Raw genomic sequence first — 21,596 nt, 5'->3', positions numbered from 1 at the left:
TGAGTTAACAAGAATATTATTGTAGTTTTTAAAATCAAAGATGTTTTTATTTTCAGTGTACTGTACATTAACTCTTTTTTTTCCCCCTATACTAAATATTAGTTGCAAAATGAACGGGAAAATGATCCAACTCATATACCATTAATGGAAGAAGTATCTACATGGAATAGTAGAATTTTGAAGAGGACAGCTATTGCAGTATGCGGATTTGGGTTTCTTCTTTTCATCTGCAAGCTAACTGTCCAGAGAAGATACCCTAATATTTGTTTTTAAGTTATGTATGTATATCTCATTCAAACTACCTAGCAGCATTGATTGCTTTTAACCATTTGTGGCACAGTTTAACTTCTCATTCTTTGCCAGTATTCCATAAGAAAAATTATGACAACGTAAAGCAGAGATTTTTTTCTTTAGAAAGTAGTTTTGTCAGTTTGAATTAGAAATACAATTTATATTTTTATGTTAATTTCTATCAAGCAGTAAATTATAAGTAATTCTTTAGTTTGAACATATGGCTCCAAATCACATTCAAAATAAAAGTTTCATGTACTATTCTTCAACATTTAAGAGTGTGCTTATTTTTCGTAGTGCATCTTACAGAATTTGTGACGTGTTCATAAACTAACAGCTTTCTTTTACTCATTTTCTCCTTGTATTACTACATGATAAAGAATTTTTATTAGATTTTTAAAGTTGTGTTTATAAGGAAATTACTAATTTTGAAAGTATTCCAGAGAATGCAAAGGATCAAGGTAAAATGTAAAAGTTTTTAATTATAGATTAACTACTCAGGAGAATTATTTTAAATGCAAAGTAAAACATCAAAATTAGGGAATACTGTAGAAGGTACAAAGTACACTAGAATTTTTTTTTGTAAAGTACTTTTGGGAACATATGAGATATACTTACTATGTTGAGCATTCTTAGGATGTTATGAAAGTGAATGGCATTTGGTGTATAATTTCTCATATCTAAAGAAGCAATATAATATTTTTTCCTAAAGTCAGTGATATTCATATTTTAAAAGTGAAGTTAGGCCCAATTTAGTAGGGAAAATAGTATTTAAATCTTGTTTGACTTAGTGCCATACTTACATAGATGCAGTTTATCTGCAATTGTTTGAGAAGAAAGCATCAAGTAAAGGGAAAGAATTGTGGAAAGGAAGAACAGTATAAGAAAACTATAATTGGTAGCAGTGTCTGTTCTTGCTCATACCAAAACAGCAAGACTTGAATCATCATTCTTTTTCTGAGAATATACTCAGCCATGTATCATTGGAAAATAATCACACCATGAATTGCTGTCTGACATTTTAACCTAAGTGTTATTTAGCGTTTTTTTTTTTCCTGATATCTCTCAGTTAAATAAGTTCAAGACTTAGCACTAAACTGTAATGTGAGTAGGGGAATAGGTACTTCTTAAAAAAAAAAAAAAAAAATCCCACTAGGCTTAGAGGCAAAATAAGTACTTTTAACATAGATTGTGTTTCATTCCCAGCACAGTACCTGGGCAAATAGAAGGTATTTAATAAATGTTAGTTCTAGTTTCCTTTAAGGAAAAAAAAAAAAAAAGCACTCTAGGAAAATGACAGCCAATACTACCAGACTGTGTACTTACGTGGTCTTTTCACCTCAATTCATCTTAATGATAATGATGTTTTTTCTATTGGCTGGATGGGTCACTATTTTTTCCCTCTAGGAAAACCAAACCATCTCTAAAATATTAGGACAAACTATGAATTTACAAGATACTTGTTTTCCAAAGGGAGTTGTGACAGAATTCTTTAAAATAATGATCTGCCCCAGTGTGTTTCAGATATGATTAGCTATTCAAGTGGGGAAAATACTGTAAAGTATATTGCAGCTGCATATTCTGAATACATTTTTTATTCTCTTGACAAATATAGTATGCATTTTAGATTACAGACAGAATAAGTAGGGCAGCATTTGTTGTTCTTAGGGAAATTATTTCTTTGGGTATAGTATCAATAGAATGAATAAGATTTCTCCTATGATTTAAAATTGGTTATTTTATCTAGAAGAGACCTTCCTACTCTGCGATTATTTGACCTGATGTTACTATGGGGGAGGAGTACTTACTGCTTCTGGACTATTCTTTCTTTTATAACAGACAACTCAGTACAAATCATTTTTTTCTCTTCTTAAAACAAGTCCCTTAGAGACTTCCCTGAACCACAGATACAAATGTTGTCAACCAAGTTTTAATTCCATGCATTTGAAAGTAGTAAACCTTTTTTTAAATTAATTGATATTTAGTTTATAATTACTCTGAATCAGAAAAATGTTCCTATATCTTTGGGACCAACTTTGGAAGCCAAACAATTCATTATAAGCACCTGTTGGGATGCAAGAATTTCTCAGAGAGAAGCAGACTTTTGTCCCATATTGTCACTATCCTTAAGTGGAGTGCTTAGCACTGTTTGACAATACTAATATTAATACATTTCCCTGGAACATACACTAACCTTTTCACTGGATAACTATTTTATACTGCTCTTTACTCAAACTCGGGAGACCTCCTCCCCAACTCACTTTTAAATGATGGCCTTGTTGCTGCTTATTGCCCAGGGAAATAGAATCAGTTAAAAAAGAACTTCCAAACTGGGTTTCCTCTAGTTAAGAGGTCAGCAAACATTTTTATAAAAGGCCATATAATAAATATTTTAGACTTTGCAGGCCATATGGTCTCTGTTATAATTTCTTAACACTGCTGTTATTGTAGCACAAAAGCAGCTATAGATAGTACATAAATGAATGGATGTGAAAAGCACGTGATTGCCTGGATTTGGTCTACCAAGGTATAGTTTGCCAACTCTAGTCTAATGTTACATAGATACAACTGAGTTACTTTTTATTTTTATATATTCCCTTTTAATCCTAATAGTTTATCCAGAGATTTATTGATTGTGTTAGTATTTTCAAAGAATCAGCTTTTGAATTTGTTGGTCAACTACATTTTTAAATGTTTGTTTCATTAATTCCCACCTTTATTATTTCCTGTCTTAATTCTAAGTGCTATAGTTTCATTACCATTCATTTTTAAATATTTTACGTATATTTTCCCTATTGTATTATTACAATATGTATGTGTTGGCAATCATTTTGTAACTCATTTTCTAAAAAGGTGATTTTGAAAAAATTCATAGAGATCTCAAACTCACATTTCTGCAGCTTTCTATTTTAAAAATGTGGAAGTGGTATTGTTCAAAAATAAACTGTACTTTTACAGATTCTACTGTATTTATATATAAAGTACTTTATATATAAAGCACTGTGTTTGTGTATATATATATATACACACACACATATATATACACCTTGGCTGTTATTAGTGTATAGAAATGCTATCAGATTTGTATACATTAATTTTGTAGCCCGAGACTCTACTGAATTTATTTATCAATTCTAGGTATCTTTTAAAGGAATCTTTAGGATTTTCTAGACATAAGATCATATCATCAGCAAACAGATAGTTTGACCTCTTTTCTGATTTGGATACCCTTTATTTCTTTCTCTTGCGTAATTGCTCCAGCTAGGACTTCCAGTAAGTACTGTGTTGAATAGAAGTTGTAGAAGTGAGCATCCTTATCTTCTTCCAGTTCTTATGGGGAATGCTTTCAATGTTTCTGCATTCAATATAATGTTGTCTATGGGTTTGTCATATATGGCTTTTAATATCAAAAAAGATCCTGAATAGCCAAAGTAATCCTAAGCAAAAAGAACAAATCCAGAGGCATCACATTACCCAACTTCAAATTATACAACAAGCCTATAGTAACCAAAACAGCATGGTACTGGTATAAAAGTAGACACATAGATCAATTGAACAGAATAGAGAACTCAGAAATAAAACCATATACCTACTACCATCTGATCATCAACAAAGTAGACAAAAACATACACTGCAGAAAGGCTGCTTTATTCAAAAAATGGTGCTTAGAAAATTCAGTAGTTTATGTCTTTCTAGGAGTTTTTCCATTTCATCTAAGTTGTCTAATTTATCACCATACAGTTCATAGTATTCCCTTATGAGTCTTTTTCCATGAGATTGATAGTAACATCCTCTTTCATTTCTTATTATAATAATTTGAGTCTTCTCTCTTTTTCTAGATCACTCTAGCTAACAGTTTCTCTGTTATGTTATCTTTTCAAACAACAACTTTTGGTTATGTTGATTTCCTCTATTGTTTTTATATTCTTTTAATTTCTGTTTTTAAAGTTTATATTTCAATAGATTTAGGAGTACAGGTTTTTTTTGTTACATGGATGAATTGTATAATAGTGATGTCTGGATTGTTAGTGTACCCATCACCTGAATAGTGTGCATTGCACCCTATAGGTAGTTTTATTTCCTCCACCCCTGCCACCCTTTCCCATTATGAGTCTTCAGCAGATATCATATCACTCTGTATGCCCCTGCATACCTTTAGCTTAGTTCGCACTTATAAGTGAGAACATATGGTATTTCATTTTCCATTCCTGCATCATTTCACTTAGGATAATGGCCTGTAGTTCCATCCAAGTTGCTGCAACAGACATTGTTTTATCGTTTTTTATGGCTAAGTAGTATTCCATGGGGGGGTGTGTGTGTGTGTGTGTGTGTGTGTTTATATAATATATATACACACCCCACATTTTCTTTACCTACTCATCAGTTGATGGTCACTTAGGTAAATTCCATATCTTTACAATTGTGAGTTGTCCTGCAATTAACATAGAGGTGCAGGTATCTTTTTGATAAAATTATTTCCTTTTTTTTTTTTTTTGAGTAGATACCTAGTAGGTGGATAGCTGAATTGAATGGCAGATCTATTTTTAGTTCTTTAAGAAATCTCCATGCTGTCTTCCATAGAGGTTATACTAATTTACATTCGCACCAACAATGTATAAGCATTCCCTTTTCTCTGAATTCTTGAAAACATTTATTTTTACTTTTTTACTTTTTAATAATGGCAATTTTGACTGGAGTAAGATGTGGTTTCTCAATGTGGTATCTCAATGTGGTTTTAACTTGCATTTGTCTGATGATATTGAGTATGTTTTGATATATTCGTTGGCCATTTGTATATCTTCTTTAGAAAAATGTCTGTTCATGTCTTTTGCCCAGTTTTTAATGGGGTTGTTTTTTTCTTGTTGTGTGAGTTCCTTATAGATTCCGGATATTAGTCCTTTGTCAGATGTATAGTTTGCAAATATTTTCACCCCTTCTGTAGTTTGTCTGTTTATTCTGTTGATTAAATCATTTCTTTTGCTGTGTAGAAACTTTTTAGTTTAAGTCCCATTTGTTTGTTTTTGTTTTTGTTGTACTTGCTTTTGGGGTCTTAATCATAAATTCTTTGCCTAGAGTAATTCCAGAAGACCTTTGTTCTAGAATTTTTATAGTTTGGGGTTACATTTAAGTCTTTTATCCATCTTGAGTTAATTATTATATATGGTGAGAGATAATTTTCCTGGCACCGTTTATTGAATAGGGAGTCCCTTCTCCAATATATGCTTTTGTCTGCTTTGTCAAAGCATTCCCCCTAAGAACTGGAATAAAATTAGGATGCCCGCTTTCACTACTTCTATTCAACATAGTACTGGAAGTCCTAGCCAGAGCAATCAGGCAAGAGAAAGAAAGGGCATCCACATTAGAAAAGAGAAAGTCAAATTATCTGTTTGCTGGTGATAAAATCCTATACCTAGAAAACCCTAAACACTCCTCCAAAAGATTCCTAGATTTGATAAATGAATTCAGTAAAGTCTTAGATTATAAAATCATCAGACACAAATCAATATCACTGATATACACTAACAGTGACCAAAGTGAGAATCACATTGAGAACTCAATCTCATTTATAATAGCTGCTCTTACTGGGTGAAGTATTCTATAGATGTCTGTTACATCTAGTTTATGTACAGTGTTGTTTAAGTCTTCTATTTATAGACAGAAATTGATCTTCTGCCTGGTTGTTCCATCCATTATTAAAAGTGGATATTGAGGTTTTCAACTATTACTTTCAATTGACTATTCCTTCCTTCATTTCTGTCATGATTTGCTTCATGTTATTTTGGGACTGTTGTTTAGGTACATATGTGTTTATAATTGTTATGTTTATGGATGGGTTTATGGATGGGTTTATCATTATAAAATGTCTGTCTTTATCATTAGTAACATCTTTTTTGTTTTAAAGTCTATTTTGTCTGAGAGCATAGCCACTATAGATTTCTTATGGTTGCTGTTTGCATGGCATATCGTTTGTCATCCCTTTACTTTCAAACTGTTTATATCTTTGAAATTCTGATGTGCCTCTTATAGGCAGTATATAGTTGGATGTTATTTTTTTAATTCAGTCTAATGATCTGCCTTTTTATCAAATTTTTAATCCAGTCAAATTCAGTGTTATGAAATCATTGGAAAAGTTGGATTCACATGTCATTATACTTTTGTTTTCTATATGTTTCATAGCTTTTTTTTGTTCCTCTATTCCTCTTTTACTTTTACATAAAGTGGATATTTTCTAGTGTAACATTTTAGTTCCCGTAATGATTTTTTAAACCATATTTTTAGTTATTAGTGGTTCTTTTAGGGCTTACCATAAACATCTTAACTTATAAGAATCCATTTTAGATTTATAGTAGCTTAATTCTGGTGAGATATAGAAACATTACTCCTATAGCTCCACTCCATATTCCCTCTTTTTGTACTATTATGTATATTACATCTATATATGTTACAGACCCAATAATATAGTGTTACCATTATTATTTTATATAATATCTTATCTATTAAAGAAATTGAGAAAAGAAAGATGATCAAGTTTATATTTAGAGTTTGTTATATTTACATTCTTATTTACCATTTTTGGCTCTTCATTTGTTCCTGTGGATTCAAGTTACCATCTGGTGTTATTTTCTTATTCCAATGTAACCCTGCTCCCACCCCTCTCCTTTGTGGTATTATTTTCAAATATAATATATTTCTATCAGTCATAGGCCCAACAATACAATTGTATACATATTCCTTCATATAATAGCTTTTTAAATCATTAAAGAAGAAAGGAGAAGACATATGCATTCATAATGTATTTTATAATTAATAAATACCTTTACCATTTTCTTTTTTTATGTGGATTTAGATTTTAATTTGGGTTTACTTGCTTTCAAACTTAAGAATTTTCTTTAGTATTTCTTGTCAGGTGGGTCTGCTAGTAATGAATTCTCTGTTTTTGTTATTTGCATTCATTTTTTAAAGCAAGTTTTGCTAGATATAAGATTCTTGGTTGGCAGATTTTTGGGGGGTTTTGCCAGCTTTTTGAATATGCCATCCCACTGCTTTTTAGCCTCCATGTTGATCTCTGCATTTATCCTACTTGGAGATCATTGAGCTTCTTGGATGTGTTCATTAATGTTTTTCACCAAAAGTGGGATATTTTCAGCCATTATTTCTTTGAATGTTTTTTCTCTTCCTTTCCTCATCTTCTGGTCATCTTGTTACATGAATATTGGTGCACCTAAAAGTGTCCCACATTTCTCTGAGACTCTGTTATTTTTTTTTTTCATTCTGTTTTCTCTCTCTCTTTCAGATTACATCATCTTTATCCATTTATCTTCAAGTTCACTGATTCTTTCTTCTACCAGTTCAAATCAACTCATGAGCCACTAATTATGAATTTTTTATTTTCAGTTATTGTACTTTTTAATTCCAGAACTTCCTTTTGGTTCTTTTTTATTATTTCTATCTTCTTTTTGATATTCGCTATGATAAGATATCCTTTACTTCATTAAGCATGGCTTTCTTTAGTACTTCGAACATATTTACAGTGGCTTCAGGCTGGGCACGATGCTCATGCCTGTAATCACAGCACTTTGGGAAGCCACGGCAAGAAGATTCCTTGACCCCAGGAGTTCAGGACCAGCCTGGGCAACATAGCAAGACCCTGTCTCTATAGATTTTTTTTTTTTTTTTAAATTAGCCTGGTGTGGTGGCATGTGCCTGTAGTCCCTGCTACTTGGGAGGCTGAGGTGGGAGGATCTCTTGAGCCCAGGAGTTCAAAGTTGCAGTGAGTTATGATTACACCACTGCACTCCAGCCAGAGAAACAGAATGCAACCCTGTCTCAACAACAACAAAATATATATATAATGGCTTCATTGAAGTCTTTGCCTGTTAAAGATGACATCTGGCCCCTCTCACAGTTAGTTTCTCTTGCCTGCCCATTTTCTTGTGTATGGTTCACACTTTCCTGTTTCTTTGCACTTTTCTGAAAACTGCATATAACCTCCATATATTGATATATAATTTTGCCTGCCCGAAAGTAGAAAGGAATGTTAAGATGAGTATGACAGTCCCCTCAGGGGTAATTTAGAACAAAGAATGGTGGTCAGAGTTTAGTTTCTCTGACCCCCCCTTATCTGCATTTTCCATCCAGTGGGAGGTTTCTGAAAAACAACTCAAGAACATATGTTAAGATGCCATCTTTTAGTTTCTATAGGGAATCAAAATACCCTGGGACTCTGGCTCACCTGGAGGGCTATTGTTCTTATTAGGTTGCCCATGCACTTTTCAAGGCTAGTCAGGGTCTGGAACTTCCCCTGAAGGGGCTCAAGGTTTTCCCTTATTTCCATGCTGGCCACCCCAGCCCTTGCCAGCCCCTAAGAGGAGTCCCTGCTCCATATCAAAACTCTTTAATCAATATTTCTAGGATATCTGTTTTGTGCTTAGTGTAGTGTTTGGTCCAGAATAGTGTGCAGGACTCTTTTTTTAAAAGCCAAAAACATTAGCTAAATGAATACCTTTTATATAAACTTTAGGTTAATACTACAGGATGCTAAAAATTTAGCTCTAGATTAATACTGTAGAATGCTGAAAATTCTAAGAGTACCTCTTGTAAGAAAAAGGGAAAGACCACCTAGGTTTGACCAGGTTACCTTGGGACTAGATAAATGATTTATAAAGTAAGGCTACACTCTCAATTTTGAAAGCTTTCCTGTGGAAGGTATTTCAACTAATACCTAATTTAAATGAATTATATTTATTAAATATAGGAAACAAGATATTTAAAAGTCTAAAAGGTATCTATCATTCATGAATTCATCCACAGTTGCAAACATCAGAATAAAAAATTGATTTTTTTTTTAAATGGGAAGTTTTTATAATGTTAACCTTTTTTTAATCTTTTAATACTATGATGAAAGTTAATCTTTAAGAGCACAGATAACTGTGATGACTTCTGTTTTGCACTCCAAGTCATTCTGTCACTGCTTAATAAATAATCGTTTGTAGCTCTGAGGGGGTGGAAATAGGGTGGGGATTTTCTTTTTTGGCATTATCCACTAGTGAGTAATACATTTATTTCAAGTGCCAATAAAAATGTTATACTGGACTTATTTGACACATTTGTTAGTTATTAGAGAAACCAATTCTAAACCATTTGAGCAATGCTATATTTCTTTACCTGTAAGTTCAGATGATCTTATCAATATTTTATACAAAATGAACAAGTTTTTCATACTGTATGACATTTTTAGAGAGAGAATAATAAAGACACTTTCAAGAATGGCACTATCTCTGGACTTATTTCAGTAGAGAGTATGTCTCACCTTTTTCTTCTCAACTGACCTTTCTTAATTGTTTCTGTGAATTTTCTTCCTTTCCAGTATCTTTCTAACACTTCAATCTTTTTTTTTTCTTTTTGAAGTCCTTGTCTACTGCTGCATGCTTTCCCTTCCCCTCTCAACCTTTAATCTTCTTACCTCTGCACTGACAGTGAGATGAAACAGAAGGTATCCTAGGTTCTAGCCCTATTGTCATTAGCTTGTACTTTCTCTGGGTCTTGGTTTCCTCATCTGTAAAACAGATGCTCACTCAGACTAAATCAACAGAGTAATGCTGTCTGCAGAAATGGATCCAATTTGGAATTCTTGAAATTAGAACAAAACCATTAGGGGCTTTATGTAAGAGAATCAATGCTTAGACAAATTGAACCCCTCGTAAGTGGTTTTGCTGTTGATCTCACATTCAGAGATTTGATATTATGAGAGTTATTCTTAATATTTGGTTGTTGCCAGTATAATAGTTTGGGGAAGCTTACTCATAATGGCATTTCAATTCATTAAATAATCACTGAGTGCTTAATATGTACAAGCACTATACTCATATATTACATATTTTATATGAGGTCAGAAAGCAATACTTCTACTGTTAAGAGAATCAGTGGGATTAGTGTTGTTTAAAGATACAGACTTTAAAAAAAATAAAACCACTTTGTAAGACTGTTTCATTGGAGAGGGTGTGGTTGAAGGTTTTTTGTTGTTTTGTTTAAGTTTCCACAGTTGAGAGTACAGTGATAGATTCACTTATCTCCCCTATGGGAGTAGAGTTCAGTCTCAACCTATAAGCCTCCTAGAAAAGAAAAAAAAGCTACAAAGGAAAAATCAGCAAAGTTCCCTGTGTGTGAAGAGATTTAGACCAGATTTATAGGCAACTTCTTATCATGGATTCAAGATTTATTCAGTTAAATCAATCTTGGGAGTTTCATATGTACAATTTCTCCTGTCCCCAATGTAAGGTATTAAAAGACAAACTAGAATTTTCAGTGTTAACTACAATTAACTATCAAGTTGGTGGTAATTTTATAATTAACTGTTATCTTAGTGGTAATATTACAATTAACTATTATGTTAGCAGTAATATTATAATTAACACTCATAGTTAGCTGTGGCTTACCAAGATTGAACTTAAAATACGGAAACAAAGGTTAGAGTTATTATGCAAAGTCCTTAAATTGTTTTCTAAATAAAACAGGAATAGCAGTATAGAATGAAAGAAAAATGTAGAGTCGGTTCTTAGTAAGGTTTTGTATCCTGAAGTGAATGCATGATGTGGCTCCCAAATCTCTCTTTAGGAATAAGGGATTTATTTCCCCAGCTGCTGGGAGTTTTCTCTGCTAAAGATAGCTGAGTTCCCCAAAGCACTTCCTATTTCCAGGAATGATTAATCCGCATAGGAGTATGAAGGCTCCAGTTTCAGGGGCCCTTTTCCCAACTCAAGACAACTCTGAAGGACCATTCCACTTCAGGGCCCCCAGTGAGGATGGCTGAGGCCTTCACTGAAACTGCATCACAGCCCGTCGTCTCCCTCTGCCTAATCCTGTTTTCCTCCCTTCCCTTGCACAGGTGCTGCTTTCCAGAGCACTCCCTAATAAATGCCTTACATGCAATTCTCTACTGGTGTTTGCTTCCCAGGGAACCCAATTCTTGCCACTAACCAGCAGTGCCCTTGCATAAGTCATGAAATATATGATCATTATTAATAATTATTTCCTATGAACCTTAGTTTCCTAATCTGAAAAATAAATACCATTCTGAGCTAGGGTCTTTGTTAGAGGGTTAACTGCAGTGACAGAGAAGTGGTTGTAGAGCTTTATGATTAATGCAGACTTGGGGCTAGATAGGCATGAATTCCAATTTCAGCTCTGCCACTATGCAGCTTTTAGAAAGCTACCTAGACCCTCCAGGTCTCTGCCATGTCATCTATAAAATGAGAATAGAAATAATAATCATACCAAAAGTAATACTTTTAATTGGGCATTTACTATATGCTAGTCATTTAGCTAATTTAATAAAACCTATGTTTTAATAAACTAATGAAGTTTGTAAGGTTGTTATAAGGATTAAGTGAACTAAGAAATATAAAAGGTTTTGTACAGTACTTGGTATATGGTATACACTGAATAAATGGTAGCCAGTGTAAATTTCCATTGTTATTATTCATAATAAAGCATTTGTTGGAGTGCCTTGTACCAGAAATGATACTCTACATGAGTAAACAAGTCAGATTTTTTCACATTGCCAGGACCATATTTTTGTTTGAGAGAAATGTTTTCTATAGTGTAGTGACATATAATTAAAAATATTTAAGTTCTCTAAAATGACACAGATGTATTCAGAATCCACAAGACAAGTTAATAGGTCAAGCAGAGAATAAATTACCTGTTATGACTCCCTCTATTTCTCTTCTCCCCTTCCAACAAATTATACCACATTAGAAGCAGAAACCACTTGTCTATAAAGCCAAGCTTATTAAACCCTTTCATGACAATGAGGAGAGCTAGAGTTTGCATGCTTATTGTTCTGTAGATGAAGATTGGTGGTGGTGTGGAGAGGTATGTGACTCAATCTTGTTCAGACTGTCTGCTTCATACGTACACATTTCGCATACCATCAGGGGCACCAGAGTTTATCCTGAAATGTACACATTTTCTCTGCTTTTTATTGATTAAATGCACCTGATTTTAAAAATATTTACATACTTCAAGTCTATGTGAAAAGTAATACTAAAGACATGGAAAAGCCTGGGCTAACTGAAATGCTTAAATAAACTGAAATGTTCAATTTTAAGCACAAAAGTGGGGCTGCTACTAAATACCTAAAAGCCATAAGATGGAGCCATACACTAAGAACAGTGAGGCTGAAAGAACCCTCCTTGTATATATCCTAGAGCAGCTGCACCAGCTCTGGATGGTCTAAACTCTGGACTTCTTGCAATGTGGGAAAAATAAACCCCTATTTGATTAAGCCACTGTGGTTGAGTTTTCTGTTAATGGTGCCAAAGGCACTCCCAACTAATATGGGGTTATACTTGTATTGCCTCATTCTGCTCTTTACTTTTTCCATCAACATTGTTTTCAGATGCATCCATGGCAAAAAGTGAAGATGTAACTAATTGCATTTAGCTGCTCTGTGGTATACCATCACATGTCCATCCCACATTTCACCTCCCTATTCCCCATTGATAAAATTTTGATTTCTTATTTGACTTCTTCTTCTTGACAGTATTGTACTGTACATGCATGTATGTGTCCTTATGTACATATGGAAAAGTTTTTTTATACTTAGCAGTGGAATAGCTAGTTGTAGGGCACAAATATTTTCAATTAACTAACTACTGATACTGCCATATATCTTCTGTCTGCCCCTCCCGAGCCTCCCACTCTGGGAGGACAACTCTATCAACTACAATGGGCTTCAGCTCCTGGTTGGGTTTATCCAATGAGAACCTCAGCAGAATGGCTGAGGGAGAGTGAATTCTAGGTATTTATCCACCTGCCTTGCTCCCTGCAAGATTTCTTGGGCTGTGCCCCTTAACTGAAGGGCACTGCTCCTCTCAAGGCGATCTCTACCAGATTTGTTCCTTCTGGGTTCCAGGAACCTTCACTCCTTCTTCTTGTCCCTTTGGGTCTGGGGTGGTAGGGGAGGGTAACAGTTCCTCTCCTCTGCTCACATCTTCATGAATTATCTCTTTGTAAATCAAACCTCCTTGAATTAGTGCACTGTTTCCAAGTGGGAGCCTAACTACATCACTGCTATATTTCTCTTCAAGGAGCCTATATTAATTTACAGACCTACCAGCAGTGCGTGAGAGTATTCTTTACCCCCACAGCCATGCCAACACTTAGTATTAACTGACTTAAATTTTCTCCCATCTTATGGATTCAATAAAGTTGATTTTTTTGTTTTATTTTGTACTTTTCTGATCACTAGTGAGATTGAGTATCTCTTCCTATTATAGGCCATTTTTCCCCTATAAATTTATTTTTACTATCATTTGCCTTTTTTCTACTGGATTGTCTTTTTCTTGTTGACACTTAGTTCTTCAAATATTTGAAATAATAATCCCTCATCTGTTAAATATGTTGGAATATCTCCTATCTACTGCTTATATTTTGTCGATGGTTCTTCATTGCCTAAACCTTTAAAATATCTACCTATCTTTTCTTCTGATTTAAAGTTTTGCTTTCATATTTTGGTCCTTATTATATCTGAAAATTATTTTTGTGCACAATATGACAATCTGGTCTTATTTAACATTTCTTTTCTTATTGTGAGCCAGTTTTCATAGCACCATTATTGAATGATCCATCCTTTCCCCACTGATTTGAAATGGAATCTATTTCCCACAGATAATTTTTAATGTACTTATAGATCTGCTTCTGAATTTTATATTCTATTCCATTCATCTATCTGCTGCCAATATTTTATTTTATTTTATTTTATTTTTATTTTTTGTCTGTTTTTCAGCTCATTATGGGGGTACAAAAGATCAGGCTATATACATTCCCATGCCTCCCCATCCCCCCGAGTCTGAGCTTCAATTGTGTCCATTCCCTAGACAGTGCACATCGCACTCATCATGTAGGTATGCACCCATCCCCACCCCCCACCCCATCCCCCCCAGTCAGAACTTGAAGCGTGTCCATTCCCCAGGCAGTGTGCATCGCACTCACTGCTGCCAATATTAAGACTTTATGTTATGTCTTAACATCTAGTACTATAACAGTAATTTAATAGATTTAAATTGTTTATTGCTGGCTTAGAATTATAAGTTTTTTCTGTATTTAACCTTGAGTCTTGTAATCTTGCTGAACTGCCTTATTCATTATAATAGTTTTTTTGTGTGTGTTTCTTTTGGGGGGAGACGGGGATCTCACTGTGTTGCCCAGGCTATCCTCGAACTCCTGGGCTCAAGAAATCCACCTACCTCAGCCTCCTAAGTAGCTGGGACTACAGGGGCATGCCAGTGTACTCAGCACATTCTAATAGTTTTGTCCATTGATACTTTTAGGTTTTCTATAGATGTTCACATCATCTGCAAATAATGAAAATTTTATTTCTTTCTTTCCACTTCCTATATCTCTTGATTTGTTATCTTATCACAACATTTTAGGGTCTCAATCCTATAGTTCATAATAGTGAATGGTGATAATGGATGTTCTTGTTTTGTTACTTTAAGGATACTTCTAGTATTTCATTATTAAATAAGATATATTTCTATAGGTCTAGTAGATTCCTTTCAATCAGCTAAAAACGTTTTCTCCTATTTCTCTTGTGTAAAAAGGGTTTTTTAAATATATATATGATTCATGTCAACTGTTGGGTTTTATCAAATATTTTTTCTGTATATTTTAGGGTAATCATATTTTTCTCTCTCATCTGTTTATATAATAAATAACATCGACAGTGGGTTTTGTTGTTGTTGTTGTTGGGTTTTTTTTTTTTTTTTTGAAAAAGAGTGTCACTCTGTTGCATGGGCTAGAGTGCCGTGGCATCAGCCTAGCTCACAACAACCTCAAACTCCTGGGCTCAAGAGATCCTCCTGCCTCAGCCTCCCAAGTAGCTGGGACTATAGGCACAAGCCATCCTGCCTAGCTGTCTATTTTATTAATCTTTTCAAAGACTAGAATTTGTTTTTGTTGAAACTTTCTAATGAATCTGTTTCCTATTTCATTAATTTATGTTCTTTTTCATTTTCTTTCTTCTGCTTTCCTGAATTTATTCTGTTGTTCTTTTTCTAATTTGCAGGGATATATACAGCTCGTTACTTTACATTATTCTTCTTCTCTAGTATAAGCATCTAAAGCTAAAACTTCCATCTAAAGGTCATTTTGGCTCTATCCCATTAAGTTGTGTCATAGTATTTCCATTATTTTTCATCCAAATTATTTTATAATTATTATCAAGAATTCTGTTTTGATCAATTAATTTTTTAGAAATATTTTTAAATTTCTTAATATGCCTTTTTAAAAGTTATTTTATAACTAATTCCTAGCTTAATTAAGTTTTGGCATGAAAATGGGGTTTATAAAAGAGCAAATTTGGGGGGCTTTACTGAGACTAATTTTGTGGCTTTGTATATAATCAATTTTTTGTAAGTGTACCATGTCTACTTTAAAAGATTTTATATTTTCTAATTGTGGAGTACAAGTTTTATGTATCTCAAGCCTATAAAACTTCTTGTGTTCAAATCTTCTTATAGCCTTACTAATTTCATTTGTCTTTTTGCTCTATCAATATGTAGATTGTAAAAATGGTCACAAAATCTTTTCCCCCCTGCACCCGTACCCTTGCACTGAGATAGCAGGTCCATCAAAAAAATTGGAATCTCTTCCTCTAACCCTTGTATCCAGGTTGGTTATAGGACCTTTTCTGGCCAATGGGACATTAGCAAATGTGATGCAAGCAAAGGCTTGAAAAGTGTTGTGCATTAAGGTTGCTTTCTTGCTGTTTTTCTGATTTTCTGTCACATGAGCAAGTTCCAGGAACTTTATAGATAATGAGATAAATATGGTTCATTTATCTCTCACTCCAGAAAGCTCACAGACATGTGACTGAGGACGTCAAACATGCATGGCCCCAGGTAAGACCGGCAGAAAAATTGCCCAGCTCTAACCAGTTTAAATATCTAACCCACAAAATAATGAGCTAATAAATGATTGCTATTTTAAGCATTGAAATTGTGGGGTGATGTGATACATAGTAAGAGCAAACTGATACAGTCAATTACTGAGAGAGATGGGTTAAAATCTCTCACTACAAGAACAGATTTATCAGTTTAACCTAGTATTTCTTTTAATTTGTGCTATGAAGATTTGAGACTTGTTAGGTGAATTTAAAATTATTATTGTCTTCCAAGTGAAATGTATCTTTCCTCATTGTGTGATCAACTTTTTCGTCTCTACTAATGTTTTTGCCTTAAAATCTCATTTGTCTGATTCTAGTCACACTTTCATCCTTTGTGTCTTCAAGTTCTAGTATCTCTTTAAGTAATATAGTAGTGGTTTTAAAAGGAAACCAATTTGCCAATCCCTGTCTTTAACCAGAGATGGACAGTTCAATTCATTTATGTTTATTGTGATTATTGGTATATTAGCATTCATTTCACTACCATTCCTTCTGCTTTCTATATAAGCCTTTCTTATTTCCTGCTTTCCTTCCACCAAATTTATGAAGTTTGATTTTTCTTCCCCCTCCATTTTCTCTATTAGATTATAAATTTACATTCTTTTTTATTCTTTTTAGTGATTGTCCTTAAAACATTAACATAATACCAGATGGAAAGTCTAAAGGGAAGCAGTAGCTCTGCCTTTCCCTTGAAACTAGAAACTGGAAAACTTGAACTCTTATCATTCTCCTTTTGTTTCACTTGGCCTTGAGGACCTGTTCTTGTACTTATTGGGTATTTGAATATTCTCTTTTGTGAAGTGCCTGTTCATGTCTTGTACACATTTTATAATTGGGTTGTCTATCTTTTTCTTTTTGACTGGTAAACGCTATTTAAATATTTAAGATAAACATCCCTAATTGAATATATGTACTGCAAATATGCCCTCCCAGTCTGGGGCTTGCTGTTTTACTTTCTTAATGGTGTCTTCAGTGTGGTATTTTGATATACAATGTATAATGATCACATCAGAGTAATTAGCATATTTATTACCTCAAATATTTCTTATTTCTTTGTATCAAGAACATTCAAAATCCACTCTTTTAGCTATTTGAAAATATACAATAAATTGTTGTTAATTATAGTCACCCTATACTGCTATAGAACACTAGAACTTATTTTTTCCTATCAAGCTGTACTTTTATATCAGTTAACCAATATTGGGTACGCCAAGCACCCTTTCCTGACTCCTGTAACCATATTCTACTCTCTACTTTTATGAGATCAATGTTTTTAGTTTCCACATATGAATTAAAACACGTATCATGTAAAAAAAAAATGGTGTCTTGATGAACAAAAATTCTTAATTTTAATTAAGTTCAACATACTTTTTTTCTTCCCAGCATTTTTTTATCTCCTATTTAAGAAATCTTTGTTTGTAGAGAGGTTATTAAGGTATTGTCTTGTGTTTTATTCTTGAAGCTTGATTTTTTTTTAGCTTTCACATCTAGGTTAATAATCCATCTCAAATTATTGTTTTGTATTATGGGAGGTGGGGCTCAAGGTTAATGTCCATGCAGATATCCAGTTGCTCTACTAACAAACACTTTCTTCCTCATTAAATTGCTTTGCACTTTTGCTGAAAATCAGTATCCTACATACAGGTCTATTATAACTCTGTTATGTTTCATTTATCTATTTGACTATTCTTGTACCATACTACTTTGCCCTAATTATCACAACTTGGTAGTAAGTAAGCTTGATATCTCATAGTGTAAATCTTTCAGCTTGTTTTTTCTTCAGAATTGTCATGACTGTTCTATGCCTATTGCATTTTCAAATGCATTTTATGTATTCTCAAAGTTTTTGGTATGATCTTTACAGGCAGATCCACATGTACATAATTTAGGGGATAAGCACAGGAGTTCACATATAACTTTACGGGATTGCTTTTCCCTAGCTCCTCATTCTCCATGACCTCCTAGGTACTTTCTGGTTCTCAAGGATTCCTCTTTTTGGTCATCTGGCAAGAGACTGTGGCTTTAGTTATCTCACTCTGCCATACATTTCCTATGACTACACCCATGTCTGGAGCCACATGACAGAAAGAAAGAAAGAGAAAAAGCTATGGAATTTCATCTTGTCTTCTTGGGACCACAGTTTCTCTGGAGAGAAATTTTCCCATTTCTTGGAGTTTTAGGCACCTGTGGGTTCTCCCTGCTGCTGCTGTCACTGCTGCCAACATCCACATAGGACTGCCCAGTGGGGTGGAGTGTTAGAGAATTGGGCAGGGGGCGAACCCAGGGGATTTCTCCCACTCACTCTGAGTGTTAGGAATCCCTTTCCCAGTCCTTGAATTCAAACTAGAGGGCTTCTCTGGACACCTCTCCTGTAGGTCTCTCTGTCCATGCCAGGTTCCCACTTCAAGGTTTTGGCTGCTTGTATCTAGGCTTCAGGCAGGATACCAGAGGAAAAACAAAATGGGAAAATTACCACCATTTAGTGGTACTGAAAATTTTGGTCTTCTTTAGTCCACCTGATACTATTTGGTCTTCAAAGTCCTCAAATAGCTTCTGCATAAATTCTGCCCAAGGTATATAGCTATACTCAGTGGGAGAGACAGGACAGAGTACTTACTTCATTCTACCTGGAGTAAGAGTCCCGGCTGCTTTTTGTGCTAGTGGTGTCATATATTTTTCTTCTACATGTTTTTAACTTCAAAAGATATTATACTTATTGTTTTAACTATCAATATTATTTTATGTTTTTCCACAAATTTACCTTCCCCAATGTTCTTCATTCCTTCTTGCAATTCCATAATTCCATCTGGGATCATTCTCCTTCAATCTAAAGAACTGGCTTAATACTTATCATTAGTTCTGCTAATAGTGGATTTTCCTACCTTTTGTTTGAAAGCATCATTATTTTGTCTTCATTTTGGGAGGATCTTTACAATGATTACAGAATTCCAGGTTGGCAGTATTCCTCCCCACTGCACCCCTTTTTTAAGATGCTATTCTACCATCTTTTGATTTCAGTAGTTTCTGTTGAAAAGTCAGAATGGTTTTTCTCCTGAAATTAATGTTTCTTTTCTCTGGCTGCTTTTAATATTTTCTCCTTGTCTGTGTTTGTCAGCAATTTATGTGTGATGTGCCTAACTCTACTTACACATATATTAGGCTGATTGGTATTGTACCACAAATCTCTGAAGTTTTATTTATTTAATTTTTAATAAATATCTTCCCTCTCTATTCTTCAAATTAGATAACTTGCACTTTTACAAATAATTTTATAAATTAGATAATTGTACTTCTTGGGCCCTGAATTTTCATTTGTTTCTTATGGGTTCCATTTCTCTACTGAGATTCTCCATCTATTTGTTCATTGTTCATTTGTTTATTCTATTTTCCTTTAAATACTTTAATATATTCATAATAGCTACTTTAAAATTTCTTTCCTGCTAATTCCTACATCTGGACCACCTCAGGATCAGTCTCTGTTGACTGTTTTTTCTGAGTATGGGTCACCTTTTTGGGGTTTTTCAATTCTCTATTAATTTTTTTTTTTCAAGAGACAGGGTCTCTCTATTTTGCCAGGCTGGACTCAAACTCCTGGGCTCAAGCTATTCTTCTGCCGCAGCCTCCTGAGTAGCTGGGGCCTTAGGCACATACCACTGTACCCAGCCTATTAATTTTTTATTGTTAATGATACATTGTAAAGAGTCTGTATTATGTTGTCTTCTTCTTTTTTTTTTTTCTTAATTAATTAATTAATTTATTTATTTTGAGACAGAGTCTCGTTTTGTTGCCTGGGCTAGAGTGAGTGCCGTGGCGTCAGCCTAGCTCACAGCAACCTCAAACTCCTGTGCTTAAGCGATACTACTGCCTCAGCCTCCCGAGTAACTGGAACTACAGGCATGCACCACCATGCCTGTCTAATTTTTTCTATATATATCTTTAGTTGGCCAGATAATTTCTTTCTACTTTTAGTAGAGATGGGGGTCTCGCTCCTGCTCAGGCTGGTCTCGAACTCCTGACCTCGAGCAATCCACTCGCCTCGGCCTCCCAGATTGCTAGGATTACAGGCATGAGCCACCGCGCCCAGCCTATGTTGTCTTCTTTTAATGGATGTTTTTGTTCTTATAAATCCCCCAGTCTGGTTTGTTTTTATTCTTTGTTACAGCATGTGATATGGGGAAACAAGATTTTGAATTTTATCCTAAGCATGATTTTTACACTAAGACTTGACTATTACTTTTAAGGCATGACCTTTCTAGCATCTCAGTGAGATGCTAGAATTCCTGAAGTGCTCAATGGGGTCTCTTTACCCTGCTGAGATGGAACTCCAATGTCTCTCAACAGTGTATGACATGCAGCAGGCAGTCTCTTCTAGGCTTTGCAGAATCTTGTCATTTCTATACTCAGCCCAGCTCTTAGCCAAGGACCCATAGTAAATTCCCCACATAGATTTGTAAAGTCCCCCTTTTTACAACTACCTATTTTCAGAAATGCTACCCTGCCAATTTCAGGTGCTTCAACAGCTCCAAACTCCAGACTCTCCCTCCTTAACTGAGGCTACTGCCTTGCTTGGGTTCCATCTTCCTATGCCCCAGAAAACAAAGACTTTTCAGCAGAAAAACTAGGACAATTATGGGATAGTTGTAGAGCAAACCTCATGTGTTTTCCTTCTTTCAAGGATTACAGCCATGTGCTGCCTACTATCCAGTATCTGAAAAGACACACCTCAAAAAGTTTTGCCCAGTTTTATAGTTTTTTGTTTGTTTGTTTGTTTCTGTAGGACAGTAAGTTGGGTACTTGTTACTTTCTCATGGCTGGAAGCAAAAGTCTTTGGTATCCATTAATTTAAATGCACACTAAGATTTAAATGGCCGATATTAGAACTTTTCCTGTGGTTAGTGAGTGTCTATATTAGGAGTCAGTGCCTTAGAAAGAAGCTGGTTCAGACTGAAAGGCAAATGACTGGTTGAAGAAGTAATTCTCCATTTTTAAAGGGTGGAGATGATTTGGTAGTAAATTAGTTCTCTTTCTTTCTCTGCCCTGGGAGATTAGACAAACAATGGATCTAACTAAAAAAATAGACTGACTCATTTGGCTACAATGCTATACTGAAGTTACAAGCAAACTATCATTAATCTCCAGAAAGAGAATTGGGTTCTGTATATTGTAAATGAATTTAACAGTCAATTCTGAGATTTCTCATTGAAGAAATCAAAAATCAGATATTACATTCATAGATCTAAAGGCACACTGAACCCTGTCTTTCCTTACCTCATAATCTGCTATAGCTAGGCTGAAGTCATATGCAATTTACTTCAGTATTTAGTAACTCTTCTTTAGGATGGTAGTTTTTATTGCA

At 34.4% G+C, this 21,596-nt stretch overlaps 1 protein-coding gene across 2 annotated transcripts in view; it reads left to right on the top strand.

Annotated features, from left to right (window-relative positions):
- Positions 1-623, top strand: part of ASZ1 (ankyrin repeat, SAM and basic leucine zipper domain containing 1) — a 39,722-nt gene extending 39,099 nt beyond the window's left edge. For both annotated transcript variants that reach the window (XM_069462128.1, XM_069462126.1), the window contains one exon: positions 103-623. In XM_069462128.1, the coding sequence (XP_069318229.1) occupies positions 103-273 (171 nt within the window). In that variant the 3' untranslated portion in view covers positions 274-623. The remainder of the gene's footprint in view (positions 1-102) is intronic.
- Positions 624-21,596: the final 20,973 nt, after the last annotated feature.

The sequence above is a fragment of the Eulemur rufifrons genome, chromosome 29 (genome assembly GCF_041146395.1).
Source record: "Eulemur rufifrons isolate Redbay chromosome 29, OSU_ERuf_1, whole genome shotgun sequence".
NCBI classification, from domain to species: Eukaryota; Metazoa; Chordata; class Mammalia; order Primates; family Lemuridae; genus Eulemur; species Eulemur rufifrons.
The sequence above is the reverse complement of the archived record's forward strand: the minus strand, read 5'-3'. Positions and strand labels throughout refer to the sequence as shown.